This window comes from Phalangium opilio, unplaced genomic scaffold (assembly GCF_054372755.1).
Source record: "Phalangium opilio isolate 3A_F unplaced genomic scaffold, DU_Popi_V2 ptg000082l_1, whole genome shotgun sequence".
In the NCBI taxonomy this organism is placed as follows: domain Eukaryota; kingdom Metazoa; phylum Arthropoda; class Arachnida; order Opiliones; family Phalangiidae; genus Phalangium; species Phalangium opilio.
Genome location: NW_028324189.1, coordinates 1789526 through 1812383, shown reverse-complemented (window position 1 = coordinate 1812383; position 22858 = coordinate 1789526). Strand labels below are relative to the sequence as shown.

The 22858-nt window shown below is 30.9% G+C and overlaps 1 protein-coding gene across 13 annotated transcripts in view; it reads left to right on the top strand.

Moving 5' to 3' along the window:
- CaMKII (Calcium/calmodulin-dependent protein kinase II) overlaps window positions 1-22665 on the top strand; it is a 33018-nt gene extending 10353 nt beyond the window's left edge. The window contains exons 5-22 of one of the 13 annotated variants that reach the window (XM_089847452.1): window positions 105-159; window positions 757-822; window positions 894-966; window positions 1037-1139; window positions 1232-1315; window positions 2221-2315; window positions 2405-2527; window positions 2639-2722; window positions 4168-4210; window positions 6353-6376; window positions 10538-10627; window positions 11812-11865; window positions 13242-13367; window positions 15144-15173; window positions 15955-16030; window positions 16119-16213; window positions 16324-16438; window positions 17801-22665. In XM_089847452.1, the coding sequence (XP_089703578.1) occupies window positions 105-159; window positions 757-822; window positions 894-966; window positions 1037-1139; window positions 1232-1315; window positions 2221-2315; window positions 2405-2527; window positions 2639-2722; window positions 4168-4210; window positions 6353-6376; window positions 10538-10627; window positions 11812-11865; window positions 13242-13367; window positions 15144-15173; window positions 15955-16030; window positions 16119-16213; window positions 16324-16438; window positions 17801-17933 (1469 nt within the window). In that variant the 3' untranslated portion in view covers window positions 17934-22665. Of the gene's footprint in view, window positions 1-104; window positions 160-756; window positions 823-893; window positions 967-1036; window positions 1140-1231; window positions 1316-2220; window positions 2316-2404; window positions 2528-2638; window positions 2723-4167; window positions 4211-6352; window positions 6377-10534; window positions 10628-11811; window positions 11866-13241; window positions 13368-15143; window positions 15174-15954; window positions 16031-16118; window positions 16217-16323; window positions 16439-17800 lie in introns of all 13 variants that reach the window. The other 12 variants (XM_089847451.1, XM_089847454.1, XM_089847453.1 and 9 more) reach the window with 12 other exon arrangements.
- Window positions 22666-22858: the final 193 nt, after the last annotated feature.

Below are 22858 nucleotides of genomic sequence, written 5' to 3'. Positions count from 1 at the left end.
GTATTGGTATCGTAAACTTTCTAAACTCGGTTTAGAATTTTTGTGTACAATGTTTTAGGTGTGTTTCGCTAAGCCTCTCTTGTTCTCTTTTGTGTTAATTGTAGTAAGGCTTCATGACAGCATCCAGGAAGAAGGTTTCCATTATTTAATATTTGATTTGTAAGTTAATTAAATTAAATTAACTTAATTTTACGCAATTTAAATCATTTCTGCCAACAATTTTCAATTATTTCATCCCAAATTGGTAACTTTTAATCCTCTGCTTAAGATGTACAAGGCTTAGTTTATGAGGCGGGAGGTTATTGACCTTACTTTGACAAGGCTTAGCGGACATCTTCAAAAATAGACCAAATTTGAATTTCAAAGCCTATTTCATGGAAGTATTTTAACTATTAGGGCTTTTTCCTTGAGTATTTGTAAAAATAAGCCTAAAACTTTAAGCAGACGATAAATGGCAACCATTTTTGGGTCAGAACACAAATTGGTAACCTTTAATCCTCTGCTTAAGATGTGCAAGGCTTAGGTTATGAGGCGGGAGGTTATTGACCTTACTTTGGCAAGGCTTAGCTGACAGCTTCAAAAATAGACCAAATTTGATTTTCAAAGCCTATTTTATGGATATATTTTAATTTATTCTGGTTTTTTCCTTGAGCTTCTGTAAAAATAAGCCTAAAAATTTAAGCAGACGATAAATGGCAACCATTTTTAGGTCAGGATAATTTTTAAATATAAAACAAGTTAAAATTTAATTATTAGAGTCACGGGAGGTGAATTATTTGAAGACATAGTAGCGAGAGAATACTATAGTGAAGCTGATGCGAGGTAATTTAATAAAAAAATTACTATAACATTATCACAAAACTAATGTTAATTAAACTAAAATTGAAATTTAGTCACTGTATACAACAAATTCTTGAAAGTGTTAACCATTGCCACACAAATAGCGTCGTTCACAGAGATCTCAAGGTATTATTTTTGTAGTTTTTAAATTTTTAAATTGCAATTAAATTTAATTTAACGTAATTTTAAATATCAGCCAGAGAATCTATTACTGGCTAGCAAAGCCAAGGGAGCGGCAGTGAAACTAGCAGACTTTGGCCTAGCAATCGAGGTTCAGGGTGAACAGCAAGCATGGTATGGTAAGTTTCAACCTGAAAAATTAATCTCTCATTTTTAATCTTAATTTTAATATTTACAAATGCTTATTAATATTTCATTTTTCCTTTGTCAGGTTTTGCTGGAACTCCCGGTTATCTTTCCCCGGAAGTTTTAAAGAAGGACCCATACGGGAAGCCAGTTGATATATGGGCTTGCGGTAAGTTTCGGCCGTTTCTAAGGGGTTTTGTGGCGTAGTTTTCGGCCGTTTCGAAGGGTTTTGTGGCGTAGTTTTCGGCCGTTTCGAAGGGTTTTGTGGCGTATTTATCGGCCGTTTCGAAGGGTTTTGTGGCGTATTTATCGGCCGTTTCGAAGGGTTTTGTGGCGTATTTATCGGCCGTTTCGAAGGGTTTTGTGGCGTATTTATCGGCCGTTTCGAAGGGTTTTGTGGCGTGTTTTTCGGCCGTTTCGAAGGGTTTTGTGACGTATTTATCGGCCGTTTCGAAGGGTTTTGTGACGTATTTATCGGCCGTTTCGAAGGGTTTTGTGGCGTATTTATCGGCCGTTTCGAAGGGTTTTGTGACGTATTTATCGGCCGTTATGAAGGGTTTTGTGGCGTATTTATCGGCCGTTTCGAAGGGTTTTGTGGCGTATTTATCGGCCGTTTCGAAGGGTTTTGTGGCGTATTTTTCGGCCGTTTCGTATAGTTTTGTGGCGTATTTGACGGCCGTTTCGTATAGTTTTGAGGCGTATTTGACGGCCGTTTCGTATAGTTTTGAGGCGTATTTGACGGCCGTTTCGTATAGTTTTGAGGCGTATTTGACGGCCGTTTCGTATAGTTTTGAGGCGTATTTGACGGCCGTTTCGTATAGTTTTGAGGCGTATTTGATGGCCGTTTCGTATAGTTTTGAGGCGTATTTATCGGCCGTTTTGAATTGTTTTGAGGCGTATATTACGGCCGTTTTTAATAGTTTTCTGAATTTGTTTTGGTCATTTGGAACCGTTCTCTAACATTTTAGAATATATTTTTAAGACTTGGAATTGTTCTCTAACATATCTTAACAATGTAGATAGAATTTTATCATTGGGAAGTACTAAATATGATTGTAAATGTTATAATTTCAGGCGTCATATTGTACATATTACTAGTAGGATATCCTCCATTCTGGGATGAGGACCAGCATAGATTATATGCGCAAATCAAAGCGGGAGCTTACGATGTAAGTTTCAAAATAATCTCACGCCTATAATATATCTTCAGTCAAGATTTTAAAACACAATTGACCTAAAATTGGGCGTTTTTTCTTAGTACCCTTCACCAGAATGGGACACTGTGACGCCGGAAGCGAAGAATCTGATCAACAGCATGCTTACTGTGAACCCTGCCAAGAGGATAACTGCTGCAGAAGCGCTGAAGCACCCCTGGATTTGCGTAAGTCTACTAATTAAGTTCTTAATTCTATTGTAATTAATGTCAATTTTGTTATTTAAATGAGTTTAATTCAAATATTTCTTTGTTTTTCTTTTATTTCTATTTGCGTAGCAACGGGAACGTGTGGCTTCTACTTTACACAGGCAAGAGACAGTCGACTGCTTGAAGAAATTCAATGCCAGGCGGAAACTCAAGGTTAGTTTCAATTTTTTTATACACCCATTGTCATGGTTATGAATTTTTTTTATGTTCAGTTTATAATATGTTCATTATTTGGTCTATTTTTTGGTGTATTTAAACTTATACACGTCTAAGTCTAATTTTACTTATAGTTGGTAAAAAATCTTAAGCCTATTTCCATCCACCTATAAAGCCTAATTGGCCTATTTTTGGCCAATTTAAAATTAAGTCTATTAGTAGTGATAGCCACCCAGATACGCAGGAATCCAAGATGGCCGCCGCCTAAGTTTAATTTTACTTATAGTTGGTCATATTTGGTTTAAGCCTATCATTATTCCATTTAAACGTTTACACTTAAGTTCTAGTTTTGGCCTACTTTTGGTCAATTTAAAATTAAGCCTATTAGTAGTGATCGCCACCCTGATATGCAGGAATCCAAGATGGCCGCCGCCATTGTGACGTCAAACCAAAACTTAAACATAAATTTAAACCTCACTTATGTCGCCCTCGCGCATCCACCTGACCTTGAGCCCTGCCTTCTTGCGTGCTTTTAACTTGTTCTGTAGGTGTTTAAGTTTTGGGATGATGTCATGGTCGCCATCTTGGATTCCTGCATATCTGGGTGGCTAACTACAATTTCTATCCACGTATTAAGCCTATTTTGGTGTATTTGAACTTAAGCCTAATTTGGCCAATTTAAACTTAAGTCTATTTCCATCCACGCATTAAGCCTAATTTGGTCAATTTAAACTTAAGTCTATTTCCATCCACGCATTAAGCCTAATTTGGTCAATTTAAACTTAAGTCTATTTCCATCCACGCATTAAGCCTAATTTGGTCAATTTAAACTCAAGCCTATTTCTATCCACGTATTAAGCCTAATTTGGTCAATTTAAACTTAAGCCTATTTCTATCCACGTATTAAGCCTAATTTGCCCTATTTAAACTTAATCCTATTTAAATATAAAGAAATAGATTTCATTTCTAACAAAACATAGTAATTCCATTCAAATCTACATAAATTTAAAGAAAAATATATGAAACGCTATTAAAATTACTGGCGCTATCTTAAATTCCATAAAACTAGTGTTGAAATTTTGTCTCCCAAATAAAACTTTATATATATATATCTATCTAAAGTAGCAGGTGGTTATATGGCTGTTAAACAAGTTTATTGCTAGCAATTTATCAAAATAACACGTAGAGGTAAATGTAAAAATTTGAAAGGTACCGCTGGCTGCTCTGTATGTAACGCGCCCTACTTAACACTCTCGCTTATCTATCCTTAAAAATACTAGCTGTTAAATGAAATAAATCATTCAGAAATACAATTTGATTGGAGCATTTAAGCCTTGACATTCGATTCCTTCAATTGGTTCCACAGTTCAGTTCAACCCTTAGACTTGTTTGTTATCTATCTGTCTGTAATTTTTGAATTTATTTTTTTTTTCTTCTGATAGGGGGCCATCTTAACCACAATGTTGGCTACGAGAAATTTCTCTAGTAAGTTGAGCTCTGTTGTTACTTTGGGTTTTATGTACTGTACTGGTTTTGGGGGTTTTGTGGAGGATCTTTTGGTTGGAGAACGGTGGGAGATAAAACAGTGTATTTTTGTACTCTTTTGAGTTCTTTTTGAGGGAATATGGGAACCATATACGATGAAGTTAAGTATTTTCTCTATTTTTATTAAAGTTTTGGGGATTTGAATCGTTAGAATTAGTTTTAATTAGACTTAATTCGGGTTAATTTAAACCTTTTTTGTTTGGAGAAACTATTCCAAAAGCACCTAAATTATAAATTAGATCCTTTAATATCTATTTTTAACTGTATAGGTCATTTAGATTGCCCGAAATTAAGTATTTTCTCTATTTTATTAAAGTTTTGGGACTTTGAATCTTCACAATTAGTTTTAATTAGACTTAATTCGGGTTAATTTAAACCTTTTTTGTTTGGAGAAACTATTCCAAAAGCACCTAAATTATAAATTAGATCCTTTTATATCTATTTTTAGCCGTATAGGTCATTTAGATTGCCCGGTAAGTTATTATTAGACTAGTTTAGACAAATTGCGAGAAACTCGTCTACAAATATTGGATACCAAAAATTTTGAGAAGGTATATTTAATTTTGGTCACACAAAGGTTTCCTTAATTAAACAAAACTAATATAATTAATAATTAATAAAATTTAAAACTTAGGAAGGTGCAAATTTTGTTTATTTATTTTTTTTTTTCGAACTTTTTTTAAAACTACAATACCATAAGTTTATAAGATATGTTCCGTAAGTTTATCACTGGTAACTTAGAAACTGGAGATTTTCATGAAGTGAATGAGGTAGGTCATAGATTCAGGGTAACGCGAAGACGCCTGGTGAGGCGCTGTCAAAGGCTTAGTAGGAAGATAGAAGCCCTACAAAATTAACCGAGTGTAGTCTGCAATTCTAGCTTGTCGTTGTCGAACTAGCTCTTTATAAGTCTCTAACATTACGAAGTATAGATAGTGTTATACTTATGGAACATAACTTATAAACTTATGACAATACCGATATCATATTCGTAATTTTTCTTTTTTTTAATCAAAATCATACGCAATTTTTATTATGAAAACCAAATTTTATACTGCACTCACTCGATCCATTTGGGTGTTTTTTATTATAATTTTTTGGAAACATTTTTCAAACAAAATTTAATTTTTGTTTCATGGAAATTTTTAATGCGTTTGAAGTTTGCACCTAACAAAGTTTTTTCCAAAGCTTTTTTTTCTGTGCCGATAGCTTGATAATATTCTACCTATCTTTCTCTCTCTCTTCTATAATCTTTGCTTATTCTAATATTTCTTACCAATTTTTGTCTAATATTATACTGAAAGGGTAATAGCTTAAAATATATATATTCTTCATAATTAAAAAAAAAAAAAATCGTCAAAACATAATTTTTTTAATTAAAAAAAAAAACCCAATCAACGAAAAAGAACCGGCTCAGAAAATTTCTCATCATCATTTTGTGGTCTGTATTTTCTATTGGTATGAGTGTCTCGTTTCAGAAACTTATAACCGTCTCTCTCTCTATCTCTCTTTTAAATTTAAATTTAATCAATTAAGACTAATTTATTAATTAATATTATTGCACCTTTTAATAATTAATTAAAACACCCCCATATTAATTATTTATTTATTTTTTTTCTTTTAATTATTAATTAATAAGTAATTAGGGGTAATTTAAATTAACTAGATTAAAAAAAATATTAATTATTCAGGGTTCGTACAAAACAGAACAATATTATTATTAGTTAGATTTTTTTAACGAAACGACATAAGTTTATAAGCTGTAAGTCTCTAGCATTACTTATGGGGAACATATCTTATAAACTTATGTTAACCACGCAATGTAATCTATTCTAATTAATTTTAATTTGTATTAACCCTGAAGATTAACTTCTTAATTAAACTATATATTGGGAGAAATGGTTGTGCACACCTGTTATATACGCGTTTAATTTAATATAATTAATATTAGTTAGTGATTAATTTAATTAATTTAATTAATTAATTAAAAAAAGAAATGAATCATCAAAGGTACAACGGATAATTTATTTTAATTTCCAATCGCTTCATAATTTTTACAATATTTTCATTGCATCGCTCTAGGCCATGCGACAGCTACTAACGCAGGTAAAAATATGAAGTCTTTCTTTTAATATTATTAAAATCGAGTACCGCGTAAATTAAAACGTTTCTTAAAACTAATTAAAGTTAGTTTAATTAAAGTAAAATCAGCAGCATCCCTGCCGTAGAAAAAAATAAACAAACAGATAAACAAATAAACAAACTCCTTCTCTAAACATGCACAACCTGTCTCTCCCTTTTTTTAATATTCAACATTGTTTCTTCAGTAATTATTTGTCTTTTGCTCTCTCTCTCTCTCTCTCTCAAATTTCTGGCTCTTTCTCGTTTCGTTTGGTGATCTTTTATACGCTTTAAGTGTTAACTTCATTAAATGATAGTATACCCTTTGCTCGTTAAGCTCTCTTCGATTTAAAATAATTGCAAAACAATTTAATTCAATTAAATTCAATTAAACAGTGTGCATTGATCGGCTTTTGATACGAATGTTTACGAATGTATGTATGTTTACGTATTTGCACGATTTAAAATTAATTAATTTAATTACAAATGGGAGAAGTGTTAATTTTAATTTGTTTTAATTGGTTTTTTCATCAAAATTTAATTTTTTATTTTTTTTTAAAAAAAGGGAAAATCCAGTGATTTTAATTGAATAAGTTTAATTGTTCGTTACTTGAATAATTTAGTGAAGGTACCATAAGTTTATGAGATATGTTCACTATAAGTTTGTCACTGGTAACTTAGAAACTGGAGCTTGTCATGAAGTGAGTGACGTAATTCATAGATTCGAGGTAAAGCGAAGACGCCTGGTTTTGGCGCTGTTAAAGACTTAGTAGGAACAAGAAGTGATATCTAGTTTATTAGGGAGAAGGTGTAAGATGCCTAAGTATTCGCGTGCCATAGTCCCAGTCCCCCTTTCAAAATACAAGGGGGGACGTAAAAGGAGGAGGCCCCGGGCTATTTCACCTCTACTCAGTTGGAAATTTTCCCGTCATTCGCGTCGCGCTGACGTGCACGAGTTTTCAAGAACCAATGAGATGTTGGTTGTAATTTAGAGGCGGCGGGGGTTAACTCCGGACAGGCTACGTTAATTTGGACTGGAGATAAAGCTAGATATGTGCACGCGAAGTTATACCTTCTCCCTAGTAAACTAGATATCACTTCTTGTTAGGAACATATCTTATAAACTTATGATGATACGAATACATTTAATAGATCATTGAATATTTCACTGGATTTTTCTTACCCATTTACAGATAGGGGCATGCGTATTATTCATATGGGAATTAATTATAATCTCACTTAAGTTAGTTCATCACTTAAGTATTTTCACATATATTCGGTAAATTAATTAATAAGTTTTAATAAACATTAATTTTCACCGTAGATATTAAAACCTTAAAAGGGTGTCCACAAAAATGCACACAAAAAATATGATGTAATCCCCTGGTGTATATTATGTATATTATATTTATTTTAAAGGGAGTATAAAGGTTAATTAATTACGATAAATGCTCCCTTTGAAACAGCGGTAATTGTGCTTATATTTACCCCCACCTAGCTCACCTTAATATTAAGAAATTTAACCAATATTTCCCAAATGTTTCGCTTAATTTTAATGTAGATTCATATGGGCCATTAAGTAATTAAGCATGGTAGCAACAAATGTGCTCCCGGTAATTACCTGATTACCGTAATTACCACCCCCCTTTTAATTACCGTACCATTCCGTTCCGTAGTTGTAGGATTCTAAAAGTATCCAAATATCCTGAAAGCATTTTTTGAAAGTATGAAAATTAATTTTTTAAATCCAAAATAGGATTAAGCAAACTTGCTTTTTTTGCCGCTGGTATTTTTATACAGGGCTGAAAATATTTGTTTTTTAAATTGAACCAAAAGAAATAAAACCCGAAAAAAAACCCCTTGAACTTTGACCCTAACCTAATTCCGGTAGATTTTTCGTTTTATAATCCAAATTTTTTGACCCAAATCAAAACGTAAATTGAGCATGTGATACGAAAAATATAAATTTTGCCCAAAAACCAATAGAATCTGAAACGTTTTGTAACTTTTTTATACAAAAAACTATACCCCCTGAATTTTTGAGTTTTTAAGTTTTTTGGAAAGTACCCCGATTCCTTGTACTAAGTAATTTTTGAAATCAATATAATGATACCTCTAATTATCCTTTAGACACCCATTTTTGGCCCACCTATACCCATCTCTAAAAAGAAACTAAATGGATATGACTTGTAATACATTTCTATCCTATTGTCTTATTTCGAAACAGTTTCGTGCTAGGTGCTGCTGTTAAGTTTGTTTATTGAAATAAAAGCAATTAAAGGGTAGTTAGTTAGAAGAACCAGGTTAATATATTACCATACCATTTTCCTTTACTGTGTTGGTTCAAATTAACAAACGTACTTCTGAAATTGGTCAAACATAAGTAGCTTGAAAAGGTTAAGACAAGAAGCGATATCTAGTTTATTATGGAGAAGGTATAAGATGCCTATAAGTATTGGCGCGCGCCATAGTCCTGCAGTCCCCTCTTTCAAAATACAAGGGGGGGGACGTAAAAGGAGGAGGCCGGGCTATTTCGCGGCCTCTCCTCAGTCGGAAAATATGCCTGTAATTTTCCCGTCATTCGCGTCGCGCTGACGTGCACCAGTTTTCAAGAACCAATGGGATGCTGGTTGTAATTTAGAGGCGGGGATTAACTCCGGACACGTCTACGTTTGGAATGGAGATAAAGCTGGTGTAAATGTGCAGGCGAATTATTATTATTTATACCTTCTCCCTTGTAAACTAGATATCGCTTCTTGGTTAAGATATACTATTGGCAGCTTATGTAAACTTCACGTAGAGTTTAAGACGTTAAAGCCTAAGATATGTCATCGTAAAGGCTAGTTCTCACTTGGCAAGTAATCGCGGCGAATTTATTTTTCGCGTGGCGAAAAAAACCGGCGATATTTTAGTCGCTGGGGGAGTGGTTCTCATTGGGCGCGAAATTTTAAAAACGCTTCAGCGCTATTTTACGCATCTTAAGCCTAAAAATTCAAACTTGTATTCTATTTAATAATGAACCAAGTTATTTTCTTGTCCCCCTTAATAGAATTTTTTGACACATCCATATTTATCTAATAGAAACATAATCAATTTTAGCTAGCGTACGTACTTCACTCTTAAAAAATTAAATTAGAAGCGTACTTGCCTAAACTTACCTCTGTTATTTTCATAGAGATCAGAACATATATATTAGAACTCAATGGTTATTTTCATTCATCAAGTGACCAAGGCTTAAAATTGACGACATAGCACACTCCCCCTTCCCCTTCCCACTACCTGAACCTGATTGGCTGAAGTCTTTTTTCGCCGAGCGTTTAGCGAAAAAAAATAGAACAGTCGCGTTGGGACTCTTTGGGGCGATTTTGACGGCGACTAGAAGAAAATTCGCTCATTTTAGTCGCGCGTATCAAGTCGCGTGGCGAAAAATGCATTTTTTCGCCAAGTGAGAACCAGGCTTAACTCTACGCGCTTTCAGAAGTTAATTATTTCATAAAAGTATGAAAAACTTAGTTCACTTTGATCTTTTCAAGCTATTGTCTGTCAGACCCAGTCAGTCGTACGTGATTAGGCCCTTTTACAGCTAAACGAGGGAGTATTCACCTAACCTGTACGCATTAAAGCAGCTCTTTACTGTGGTTTAGTTTATATAAATACCGCTAGATGCTCCCATAGTCAAGAGTTAAAGGTGAGTCACTGGCCTTCAAAGCTCAGAAAAGGCTAGTTTTATCTCTGCCCTCGAGAACTAGTTCCCATTGGTTCCTGCCTGTAACAAGGTAAAATTGGTAGGGTGCCACTAGAGCCAGCATTTGCTTTAAGGTGAGTGAGTAGCCCCTCGCCGCTAAATTATTCCGTGGCATGAAACTCTGTTATGTTTAAAAATAAAAACGGGATAATTTTTTTCGCTGCGTCATACTCTATTTTAAAAAGATTGATTCTGATTGGCTGGGCTATTATTTATAAAATTTTATATTGCGTATTGGTTAACGTAACGCAGAGCTTATATCATAAAACGTTCAGGTATCGATCGTTCTAAGGTGCTAAGACGATATTAATTAATTAGCAGGGAGGGGTTAGTTAATAAAGATTTTTAATTACCGTTTTTTTTTTGGAATCGAATTTCATGGCAAATTCCTATTACTGTAGGTCGAAGTATGATGAACAAAAAAGGGGATGGTTCCCAAGTTAAGGAATCTACCGATAGCAGTACAACATTGGAAGAAGATGACGTCAAAGGTAAACTCTTAAGGGAAACCCACCCCTTTTTCTCTTTTTTTAATTAAGTTAATTTAAATTAGTGGTAAATTAATTAATTAAGTGATTAGAGGGTAGTGCAATATGGTTTGGTATATATAAGGAAGTTTATAAAGATAAATGTAAAAGGTTTTAGAATGGCTTATGATTTACAACGAAATATAAATAAAATCAGAAGTATATAATATACTTCTCTTCGAGAGAAGTGTACAGTACCAAGCACAAATGCGGTGGGGTAATTGTAACATAATTCTTCCCTACATTTTACACCCTAAGTATTAAGAGGATACATTCAGAGTGTCACACTTCTTCTATTATCCCCTTCTGCTAAAATAAAATTCATATTATTCTGAAACCTTTTACGTAAAAAAATATATTATTATTTTGGTATAAAATATATATATTTATAAGTTAGTTATTAATTTTTAATAAACTCGCTGCGTTAGTTTAAACTAAACATTAATATATATTATTTCTAATTAATTAGAATAGGCCTAGCCTTAAAAATTTAACAAAATCAATTCAGAAAAATAGGTTGTAACGTAACACTTTTTTGTAACTGTGCTCTCCAAAATAATCTTTTAGAATACCTGTAGAAATAGCTTAGTACTTTTAAAAACCATTACACATTTTGCGAAAATTAGTAATTAGAATCCATTAACACCACGCAATTTTTGATTGAACCCCATAAATTTTTGAAAACGCCTTTTAACCCCCCCCCCCCCCCCATTTTTGCGCCGGCCGAATTAATTTAGTTATAGGCAATATTGAGTAGCGTATAGGTTGCTATAAACCAATCAAATAATTAATCTTAATTACCTAGAAAATACCCCTTAAAAAACATAAATTATTGAAAGAAATATAAAAATGCTAGAAATTTGAAATTAATTTATTTAAAAAAAAACCAAAATATTTTTTTGTGGAATCTCTCTTGGCTTTCAATTTTTTGCTCCTTATTTCTCCGCTCTCTCTCTCTCTTTCTCTCTCTCTTTTTCTCTCTCTATTCCTGTCTAATTTCTTTCGCACCTATCTATCCATTTCGTCTATTTTTCGTCCATTTGAACAAATCCAAAAAAAAAAATCAAAAAACCGAAAACCAAAAAAAAAAAACCACTTTTCAAAAAATCCAAAACCATTCTGTTTGACTCTGGTCGCACGAAAATCAGAAACTAGTCACGCCGGGCCAGAGAGAAGTAAAACGGTTATTCAAGTAGATCAAGGTATGAAATTACGTATCATTATTTAACCTTGTTTATTTATATTTTTGTTTTTTGTCCTTTCACCCCTCACCCTAACCCCGTGCTTGCTGGGAAAGTTTAAATTAATTAATAAATAGACCTATTATTAAATTGTAGGAGTAAGTCTGTTAATTGTAGAGGAAATTTAGAATCATTTTTGAATGTTGTTAGTAGTGTTTTTATTTATTTAGTGGGTTTGAAAGTTGTTTATCAGAAAAACACAAAGTCCGGGATTTTTTAGTAGTAATAGATATAACAGGGTTCGTACAAATCTTTTGAACTTTGAACTGTTAGGGAATTAATATTTCAGGGAAAATTCGAGGAAATTTATAATGTTTTTTAAGTAAAATTCAGGGATTTAAGGATGAGTAAGTTTTTTTCCAAAGGTGTTGGTTGCATCAACTGGAAAACCACTCCCTTAGCTATTACTCCAAAAATAAACACCCCACACTCTTGCAGTTATATATAGAGCTATCTCAGAAACTTTAGTGTGACGTCACGCATGCTATTTGCCCTTTAGAATCAAAGCGGTACTAAACCAAACATGGCCGCTCACTGATAAAGCTAAGCCCGTGACGTTTAACCTCGACACTGACGTCATAACTGAGATACCTCAATTGTGAAAAACCCGGAAGGTGTTTGGGTATATCGGTTTTACAAAAGTTGTACGAACCCTTCATAAGTATTAAATAATTTCCCGAAATAAGTTAAATTCAGTAACTTATGCGGGTATGTTTGACCATAAGTCTATGAGATATGTTTTCCATAAGTATGACGCTACCTATACTTCGTAATGCTACCCAGAGACTTACAACTCGAGATAACTAGTTCGAGAACGACAAACGATAATTGCAGGACTTCCATCTAGGTCCTATTTAGTCTGTACTTACCCTTTGACATTAGCGCCTCACCAGGCGTCGCTTTACCTCAAATTTATGACCAGCTCCAGTTTGTAACCGATGACAAACTTATGGCCAACATATCTTATAAACTTATGATTTGACTGATTAGAGTGTAAAATGCAATGCATTTCATGAATGGAACATTTTTAGTTAAAGCTTGCTTATTGTTATACGTCGCGTTATGGTTATATATAGTTAGTATTCCCGCCAAAAAACCCACCCACCCTCCTTACGGAATTATATAATATAAAATAGTATATTGATGGTTTACGTCATATTATTATAATTATTATTTGTTTAATATTGTTTTTTATTTATTTATTTTCTATTCTACCACAACCTGAACATTCTCTATCTATCTTTTTCCCCCTAACTATTTTTTTCACTCACCCAAATCAAAATTATTAATATTTTCCCCAAAATTAAATTAAAATGTTCAATAATAATAATATAAAGCCCCTAAAGTAAAAACCCCACCACCATTGGTCCCCGAAAATAGTGGTGCTAGTAGTAGTAAACCGACTCAAAAAGCTGATGTCATTTCGGTAATTACGCTGCCCGTTCTCAATACGTCATCCGCAGGTGAGGATTTTAACCCAATTAGAAACAAAAAAAAAACAAACAAAAACAAACAACATTTGTTGTCTTCCTCCAAAATAAAATAAACAATAAATACTTCCTCCTTCGTGTATAGTATAACCGTTGGCTTTTAATATAAATTTTAGGCCAAAATAGGTCAGTAACAAATACCCCCTTCCTAACCTGTTAACTCGTAGCTCTATCTAGATATGCACAGTGATTCTGATAAGTCTCTTCAAGAAGTGATATCTAGTTTATTAGGGAGATGGTATAAGATGCCTTAGTATTCGCGAGCCATAGTCCCAGTCCCCCCTTTCAAAATACAAGGGGGACGTAAAAGGAGACCGCCGGGCTATTTCGCTACCTCTCCTCAGTCGGAAAATATGACTGTAATTTTTTCGTCATTCGCGTCGCGCTGACGTGCACGAGTTTTCAAGAACCAATGAGATGCTGGTTGTAATTTAGAGGCGGCGATTAACTCCGGACCTACTATACGTTTGGAGTGGAGATAAAGCTAGATTATAAATGTGGCGAATTTATACCTTCTCCCTTGTAAACTAGATATCGCTTCTTGATAGGACGTGTTCTTTAATTGATTTTGAGTTTAAAATGTAACCTCCATCCCCATTTTGTTAGCCACAAAGGACACTGTTTTCGAGTTATGATTTTAACAGTGTTTTATGGATGACCCCTTAATTAAGTTAGAAAGCATTGTCTTAATCAGTTTCTTAATTAATTAAATTTAAGGGCTCATTAGCAAAATACTATAATCAATCTTAACTTGTCAACAGTGTCCCTTATTGCAAACAAAATGTCATAGATAGAAGTTACATTTTTTGACTCAAATTTACCCAAAGAACATCCCCTATTAATTTATGGCAGGCTTATCAGAAACACCCTGTATATTATTAAGTAAGTTAACGACAATTAGTATGACACTAAATGAGATATGTTAAATGGAGGTTTGTTTCCGTCGACCCCTGCAGCTTGTTACTTGTCAATCAAAATTAGCTTTTGAAGGAACAGCAAGGTATTGTGGGTGGTTTTAGAACTTACCAAAATGTTCTCGTTTTCACATAAAATCGAGTCCCAGTTATATCATGGCAATATTCTTTTACTCGAGAAATTGCGCATTGCAAGTGTCATACTTTGTTGTTATTAAGCTATTTATGGTAAAACGTAACTAGGAATATGAATATTCTTTGAGCACCTTGGAAAGTCGCTAATTATAATTAATTTTTTCCACTTTTCACATTCCAAGACGCTTAGAGACTACATAATCGCGTATATCTTGTGTGTTTATTCCCCTTGAAAATGAACCCTAATGTGGTTTACTAACAAATACATAAATAAACGGTAAAAAATGTGTATCTGTGGGTTTGATTATAGACACAATATCGTAAAAAAAAAACCAAAAACCATGAATCATGTGCACTTATCATGAAGTAGTAGTTTTTCACGTCGTTGTATAAGTACCATGTGAAAGTATTTGCACAAAAACAAAAACCCTGAATATAAGAGTGTGCTTTTGACGTATGATATGTTTACATCACATTAACATTTTTCACATAAATGTGGTTGTAGAAATTAGTGATATATATATATAAACAAGTAGTCGCTCCCCCATTTAACGTTTGTTGTCCAATCGTCGAATATTATTTGTTTCTTTAAAAAAACCTCTTAATTTTCTTTATTTTTTTCCAATCGTTATGTTTTCAATTAATTTAAAAAATATAAGAATTAATTGTCTCTAAAAATGTTGCCTTTACATTTTCTTAGCTGTAAAGATTAATGGCAATATCTTGGATCGTGAGTATTTTTACATATCTATTTATGATATCTATGAGCTTTTTTTTTCTCCTGCAATTTTTATTTTACTTCCTTATCTGCTCTTGCGAAAATTCTTGCCTAATTTATGCAATACCTTAATCATCATATTTTAAACATAAAAAAATAATAGAGTATTATTTGGAATGTTATTCATTTATAATTAATGATTTTTTGTTAATTAGTTTGGGATTTAATTAAGCATGGTAATTAATTATACTATATACCTATACCGAATTGATTTTTATAGTAATAATAATATTTATAATTTTATTCCCTTGCTAAATTATAATTTATAATTCGTTAATTATAAAAATTAATATTATTTTGATGAATTTTATGATTTGCACTACCCTGCATAATATTTTGTTTTTAAGGTTTTTATAAACATTTTTTTTAATAATTTTTTTTCTTTTTGCAAAATAACCCGCATTATTTTATTATTTACAAAATAAAATATATTATTTTTAATGGCCCGATACCTTCAACAAACTTCAAAAAATCACTCTGAATTAAAAGGGTTTTAATTAATATATAAAAATTTGATTTAATCAAATAAATCGCTAATTTAATTATTGCAGTTTTTCTAAAAATAATCTTGCCAACAAAAAAAAAATAATATTAATAATACACGCTTTGGTTGTTTTGGAAAATATACATATATTCATTTATTTAATTAGATTTAATTAAAATCAACGCAAATAATAACGGGGTATTTCAAATATTTTTGGAAAAACATCGTTCATTAAAATTTTAATTGCAGCCAGGAAACAAGAGGTAGTAAAAATAACGGAGCAGTTGATTGAATCTATAAATGGAGGGGACTTCGAAGCTTACACGTAATTAAATTAAATTAAATTTAATTTAATTAAACTTAATTAGTATTAAATTTAATTGATATTAAATTAAATACTAATTTTCTAATAGTAAATACTGTGATCCCCATTTGACTGCCTTTGAACCGGAGGCGCTTGGAAACTTAGTTGAGGGAATGGATTTCCATAAGTTTTATTTTGACAATGGTGGTAAATTCAATTCTAATTAGATTTAATTAGTATCTATTTAATTAATTAATTATGTTTGCCAATCTGACCACTTTCTTTTGGTATTTCTTTTTTTCTTTATGTTGCAGTGTTAGGTAAAAATTGCAAATCTCTCAATACCACAATTTTGAATCCGACGGTACATTTGCTGGGAGATGACGCTGCCTGTATCGCCTATATTCGCCTCACTCAGTATATGGACAAGTAAGTGACCTACCCCTTGGTTTTATGTACACATATATAGTCTTTTTGGGGCTTAGAAAACCTCCAAAAGCGTCATAATTCGTTTTAAAAACTGCTTAAAAATTTGCGTTGAAAATATTTTGTAAAAAAAAAGGTTTCAAACGTTCAAAAACAATTTTATTATTGTTTGGGGCTGAAAAGGGGGGAAGTAAGCTTAACATTGGTTGTTTTGTAGCTTAGTATGGGCTTCCTATTGGCTACCATCCCTCCTTCAGTATTGGTTCTTTCATGCTAGATGTATCGGTGGTCTTTTAGAAGGGGGAGTGAAAAGACTCGAGGGATTGGTGATTTTGAGAGGCGGAGGATTGTGATTTGTCCGTAACTGTGCATTGATAATGCACACAAAGGGGCTGACCGACCCCCTCTCCTTTTTACCTACCCCCTATGCTAAGCTTTATGAAGAAGATCGTCGTTTGTCCCACGGTCCGTCAAAACCCCTTTAAAGTCGTGTTTAGGTGATATTTTTCATTCATTGGTGATTTTAAAAGGGGTAGGATTACTGTTTATCTATCCGTGACTATTCTAAGAAAACACGTAGCAACTTTTTGTACAATAAAAACTTCGGAATTTAAGCAGGGACCCAACTCAATTTGGGTGTTTTACCGAATTCACTTGAATTCTTTCTCTTTCAAACGTTTCTGGGGCTGGGCTTCAGTTCACGTTAGAAATTTATAAGACGCGATCATAAGTATGCCTTACGTGTGTGTAATCATTAAAGGTAGCGCGTCGAGGGGCTATTCACTAATGAATATATTTTTTTCTCGTTCATTTGTGATTTTCATTGATGCTTTTAAAAGGGGTAGGGATTTATTGGTGATTTAAAATTGATGTCGATTAAGGGTTTATGTTTGGATTACGGGTAATCATCGAGGAGCTACTCACTAGGAAAAACTCGTTTGTGAGAAGAAGTCAAAACGTTAACAATATGGTTAATGTTTAATATAATTTTAAGAATAAGGTTTTTAACTAGAAATTCTAGAATCAAGGTTAATTACTGACGATTAAAATAATATCTGTTATATTTACTTAAATATTTAAGAAAAACCTCGACTCGGAGAGGTTTATTTTGGTTTCCCAACTTGTTTTGTTCCTATAACTTATGTTTTCCAAGCTGCTCTTAAACATAAGTTATGAAATGTTTTGTAAGATAGGCTTTAGAACATTCAGAAACACTCTTTCACATTTTCTCAATTTTCTGTAACATAAGCTATGAAATGTTATGTAAGATACGGTTTAGAACATTCAGAAACACACTTCCACTTCCTTTTTCACCTTTTTCTCAATTTTCTGTTCTGTTCTGTTCTCTCTTTCGATTTCAATCAGATCTGGTCACGCTCACACGCAACAATCTGAAGAAACGCGCGTGTGGCATAAACGCGACGGAAAGTGGCAAAACGTTCACTTTCATCGCTCAGGATCTACCCCTTCACCCTATTCTGCCGCCCACAAGCAGTAAACAAATAAACAAAAATATTACCAAAATATTTCAAATGATGGAATTTAAAAAAAAAAAGTCTACGTTAAAATATACAAAAAAAAAACTAAAAAAAAATCAACTGTTTTAGCATTCATCTCTAACTATAATATCTCGTCCTATAATATATATAAACAAACAAACAAATATAGCCATCAAGAAAGGAAAAAAAACAAACAAACGTTCAGTGACACTTATTAAATCTTTTTTTTTTTTAATTAAGTTTGTTTACAAAATCGCAGCAAACTTTTGAGAAATATTTATTACGTCTCATTTAAGATTAATTTAATATCTCCGGATTTAAAATTTGTTTGGTAATTGAGATATTTACGGTTTTTTTTAATTAAATTAACACGGACTTAATTACTAATTATTACGAAGAGAGATAAAAATAGCGTGTGCCAGAAAATCGGTAAATAAATAAACAAACAAACAAAATATCTATGGGAAAAAATAATGGACTCCTAAACGACAATGCGGATCACAAATTAAAAAAAAAAAACACCCCCGTTCCCTTCCTGTCCCAATTGAAGAAGTTTCATTTTGATATCAAGGTATGCTAATTTAATTAATTAACTTTAAATTTATTCATGACTAATTGAATTTCGAGTTATTTTTTTTTTTGTTTTTGGGGCGCATTTTATATATATACATATAATTTATTTGTTAATTATCGTTATTAATTAATTATTATTAAGAAACTTAAATAACTTATCCCCCACCCCCCTTAATGCATTTAAAAAAAATTTAATTAAGTGAAATTAATTAAAAAGTAAGTTAAATAAGAAGAAAGTTGCTCAGGTTTTTTTTTTTAATATGAAAATGTTTTTGTTTATTTAGTTTAATTATTAGTTAATTAATTTTAGGGGACTTTATTGTTGATCATGTGAGTAATTTAATAAGTAGTTTCTATATTTGAAATATTAAAAAAAACTAAAACAAAACGCGTAAGGAAATGATTGCGAAATTATTGTCGTCGTCAGGGAAAAAAATAGATCATTTTATTTAGATATTAAATTTAATTCATTCCCATTTAATTAATTAATTAATTAAGATTTGAGAATTGCCATTTATTACTTAATTATTATTATTATTATTATTATTTACCTAACCGTGAAAGTTAAAAAAAAAAAAATAACGTGCCACAATTTTTTCCTGCCCTTTGACCTGGTCCCCAAAATTTACACCCGATGTGTTCATTTTACCGCTGATATTAGCCACCCACGTCTGAGATTACGCAGCTAAGTATCACAATTCCTCCATTATGCATTTAATCAAACATTATCCTTAATTTTAATACAAACACATTAACACAATCAAATTAAGACTAAATTAAAAAATTAGCCACATCGGAGTGAGTATAAGCAGCTATATTACGATTTACGAAGCACACCTTAATTAGAATTTTTAAAACCCCAATCAATCAATTCCCGTTAAAATATTTCAGTAAATCTTTACAAAATTTAACCTCCAAATTAATTAATTAATAAATAAATATTAATTAACCCAATTAAACCGGAAACCCTCTTAACTATACCATACTTAGTAATAATTAAGTTAGTTATTTATTTTGGGTTTTTTCTTTTTTTTTTTTTTCGAATAGTTTCAAAACGTTTAAAATTTAACTTTCGAGTGAAAAGACTTAATTTCTATTGATACAGGTAAACAAATAAATAAACAAACAAACAAAACTAGCTGTTTATATACGAAACTCGGTCTAAATATAAATAATATATATATATATAAATATATAAAAAAAATCTAGTTGGCGATGTTTTTTCTTAATTTCAAGAGAAAAAGCGTGAAAATTTGAGATTTCCAAAATTTAAAATGAGGGGAAAAATGTATAAAATCAATTGTTAAATAACCAATTTAGCTTTTTGGGTATAAAAAGAAAGTATTAATTAATGAAAAAAAAATAATTAATCTATTTGAATGTGTCTCCGATTTTTAATCGTTTTCAAACGGAAAAAAAATTGACGTTGAAACATGTTTAACATTTTTTCATATAGTTGTGGGTGAATGTTGAATTTCTATTAATATCTTATAAAACCCAAAAACAAACGATGGAGTAATTAGTTAATTTGAATTAATTTAATTTAAAACTAAAATTAAACTATTAAAAATTTACAAGATTGAAAAAATATAGAAAAAAAAGGTTAAAGGTTAAATTCTCAATTTACAATGAATGAAATTATTCACTATGCATAGATTTGCCAATTTTAATTTATAATTAACCCCCTTCCCCCCATTATGCCCTAACCCCCAACCGATCTCTAATTTGACTAATAATTAATTAACTTTAATTTATTTATTTATATGTAAATTAAAGTTAAAATTATATTCAACAACGACGATGTAATTAATTAACAAAATTTAAGAAAAGAAAAACAAAATAATAATAATACTCTAACGCTGTATCGCTGGCTGCACTCGTGGATTAAATTAATCTAAATTAATTAAATTAATTTAATTTAACCCCCTGCCCCCCTAACCGCTGTTCACCTCCCCTCCCCACTCTGACGTCATCAAGCGTTTTGAAAGGAAAAAAACAAACAAACAAATAACAACAACAACAACAACCAGAAATATATATATAAATTTTTCTCAACAGTATTTTAATTTTTTTGCAAAGTGATATTAACATTAACATTAACAGAAAAAAAAATAAATTCGTCTTTTTGCCCGTTTTTTGACATATTGCAGACTAGTGTATAAAACAAAAAATTATATCTATGAACTTCTACTATATACTCAGTGTTTGTAATATTTTTCAAACATATATTGTACGATCACGTTTTTTGGATATTTAAGAGAGAAAAAAACTAAATACAATTTCTTCATTTATCAAACAAACAAACAAACAAACAAACAAGAAAAAAAAACAATTAGCAGTATGGTGATGGAATTTTCTAGTCCACTAATTAAAAATTATCGCGACTTTAACAAATATAAAGAATTAATTAATTCTTTTTTTAGTTACTGTCGTTAATTAATTGAGGTTGATGTATTAAATTCGTTAATTTTGATTTCTAATAATTAATTTTAACCCTTGTTTAAATCGCCGATTAAGATTTTTGGCAATTAATCTTTACCGGCAATTTGAATAAATTTATATTAATTTAAATATTAAATATATAACGTAATGAAAATTAAATTTAACGAATGCTGACGTCGTTAACTTACTTAAATTAAATAATTTAACTAATCACCGTGAAAAAAATTTAATGTTTTATTTAAAATTTTATATAAAAAGAAATTTATGTACTTAAATTAAATTAATAATATTTATTCTCAAAAAAAAATCATTGTTATATTAACTGAGATAAAATTTGTTAAAAAAAAAGAATCAACGCTCATATTATAAAGAAAAAAAAATTAAATTGAGATTTACGAGTGTATGTGGTTATATAAACAAAAAAAAACAAAAAAAAAGTACATTTTTCATTAAAAATCTTAAAACTTAACTTTAGAGGCCACAATAATTACCTAACGAGTATTTTGCGGTGGCAGTGAAGGAAAATTTTAAACATAAAATTTAAATTTAAGTAAATCCTCTCCAATTAAGCATCGTGTTTTATAATTTTAAAAATATTAAAAAAAAATAATATTTACGGTAAATGGTTTAAAATGAAATTAAATTAAATTAAATACAAAACACACGCTTTAAAACATAATTTGTAAAATACACTTACTTAAAAAATACGGTATTTAACATTAATTAGTAGGAATACATTTTTTAAATTTAAAAAAAAGAATTAAAGAAAAAAAATAAAAACATTATCAAAACTTCTCGCAAAAAAAAAAAAAATTAAATTAAGTAATTACATTTACATTTACATTTACATGCAGATGCCTTTTTCGGGGTTTTTTAGGACTAATTAATTGTAGTTAATTAGTAATTAATTAAAACGAAGAAAAGTACGGTCACTTTTCATTCTATAAGAAAACTGTTACGAATAATATTTAAAAAAGGGTGGGTTAGTTAAAGTCCCGACAGTTAAACGTAAATAAATAAATAAATATAATATAGGAAACAAAATGGAGCGATATTACGTTTAAAAAAAATCTCCTATAACTATAAAAAACATAGTATATAAATAAATCCTCGTTACTTGCTTTCATATAAAAAAAAATATATATATAGCGGCGAAAAAATAGAAATTGCCGATGAGTTTTTCTTGTAGAAATTTGAAAAGTACCGACTTTTTTAAGAAGAAATAATAAATAAATAAAAAATAAACAATATTATTGGGGGTATACATAATTTTCCGCAAATTTTTTAGCTGGATATCACAGGGAAAAAAATTTATTACTTAAAATATTAATTATATTAATGAATGAAAAAAAAATTACCTAGAAAACTACTGTGATCCCTTATTATATAAAAAAAAATAACGTTGATATGAAGAGAAAAATACATACATACATTCGCCTTTTTCCTTGTCCATATAGGTTTATTATAAAAAAAATTAACGGTGAGAGGTTTTTGCGGAGTTTAAAAAGAAAAAAAAAAAGGGTTTTTTGCCATTTGGCAGTTCAAATTATTGTCGTAATAAACCTAAAAAATTACAAAAAAAAAAAATCTTGTGATTGATGTACCTGTATAATTTTTTTGTATTTTGAAGAAAACTGAAGGAAAAAAAAGAAATAAGAAAATCAAACCCCTCTACTATAATAGTTCGAGAAAATAATACAAAAAAACGAAAACAGACTTTTTGTGTTGTGCAAAATTTCATCATTTACCACGATATATAAACTTCATGGGAGAAAAAAAAACAGACAAACAGACAAAAACATAAGCTTGGGTTTAAAGAAACAACAGAAAAAAACAAATATACTGAAATTCAATCATTTTTGAAATAATTGAAATGTCTCAGGCTTTATTGTTTATTATGATTTTTATT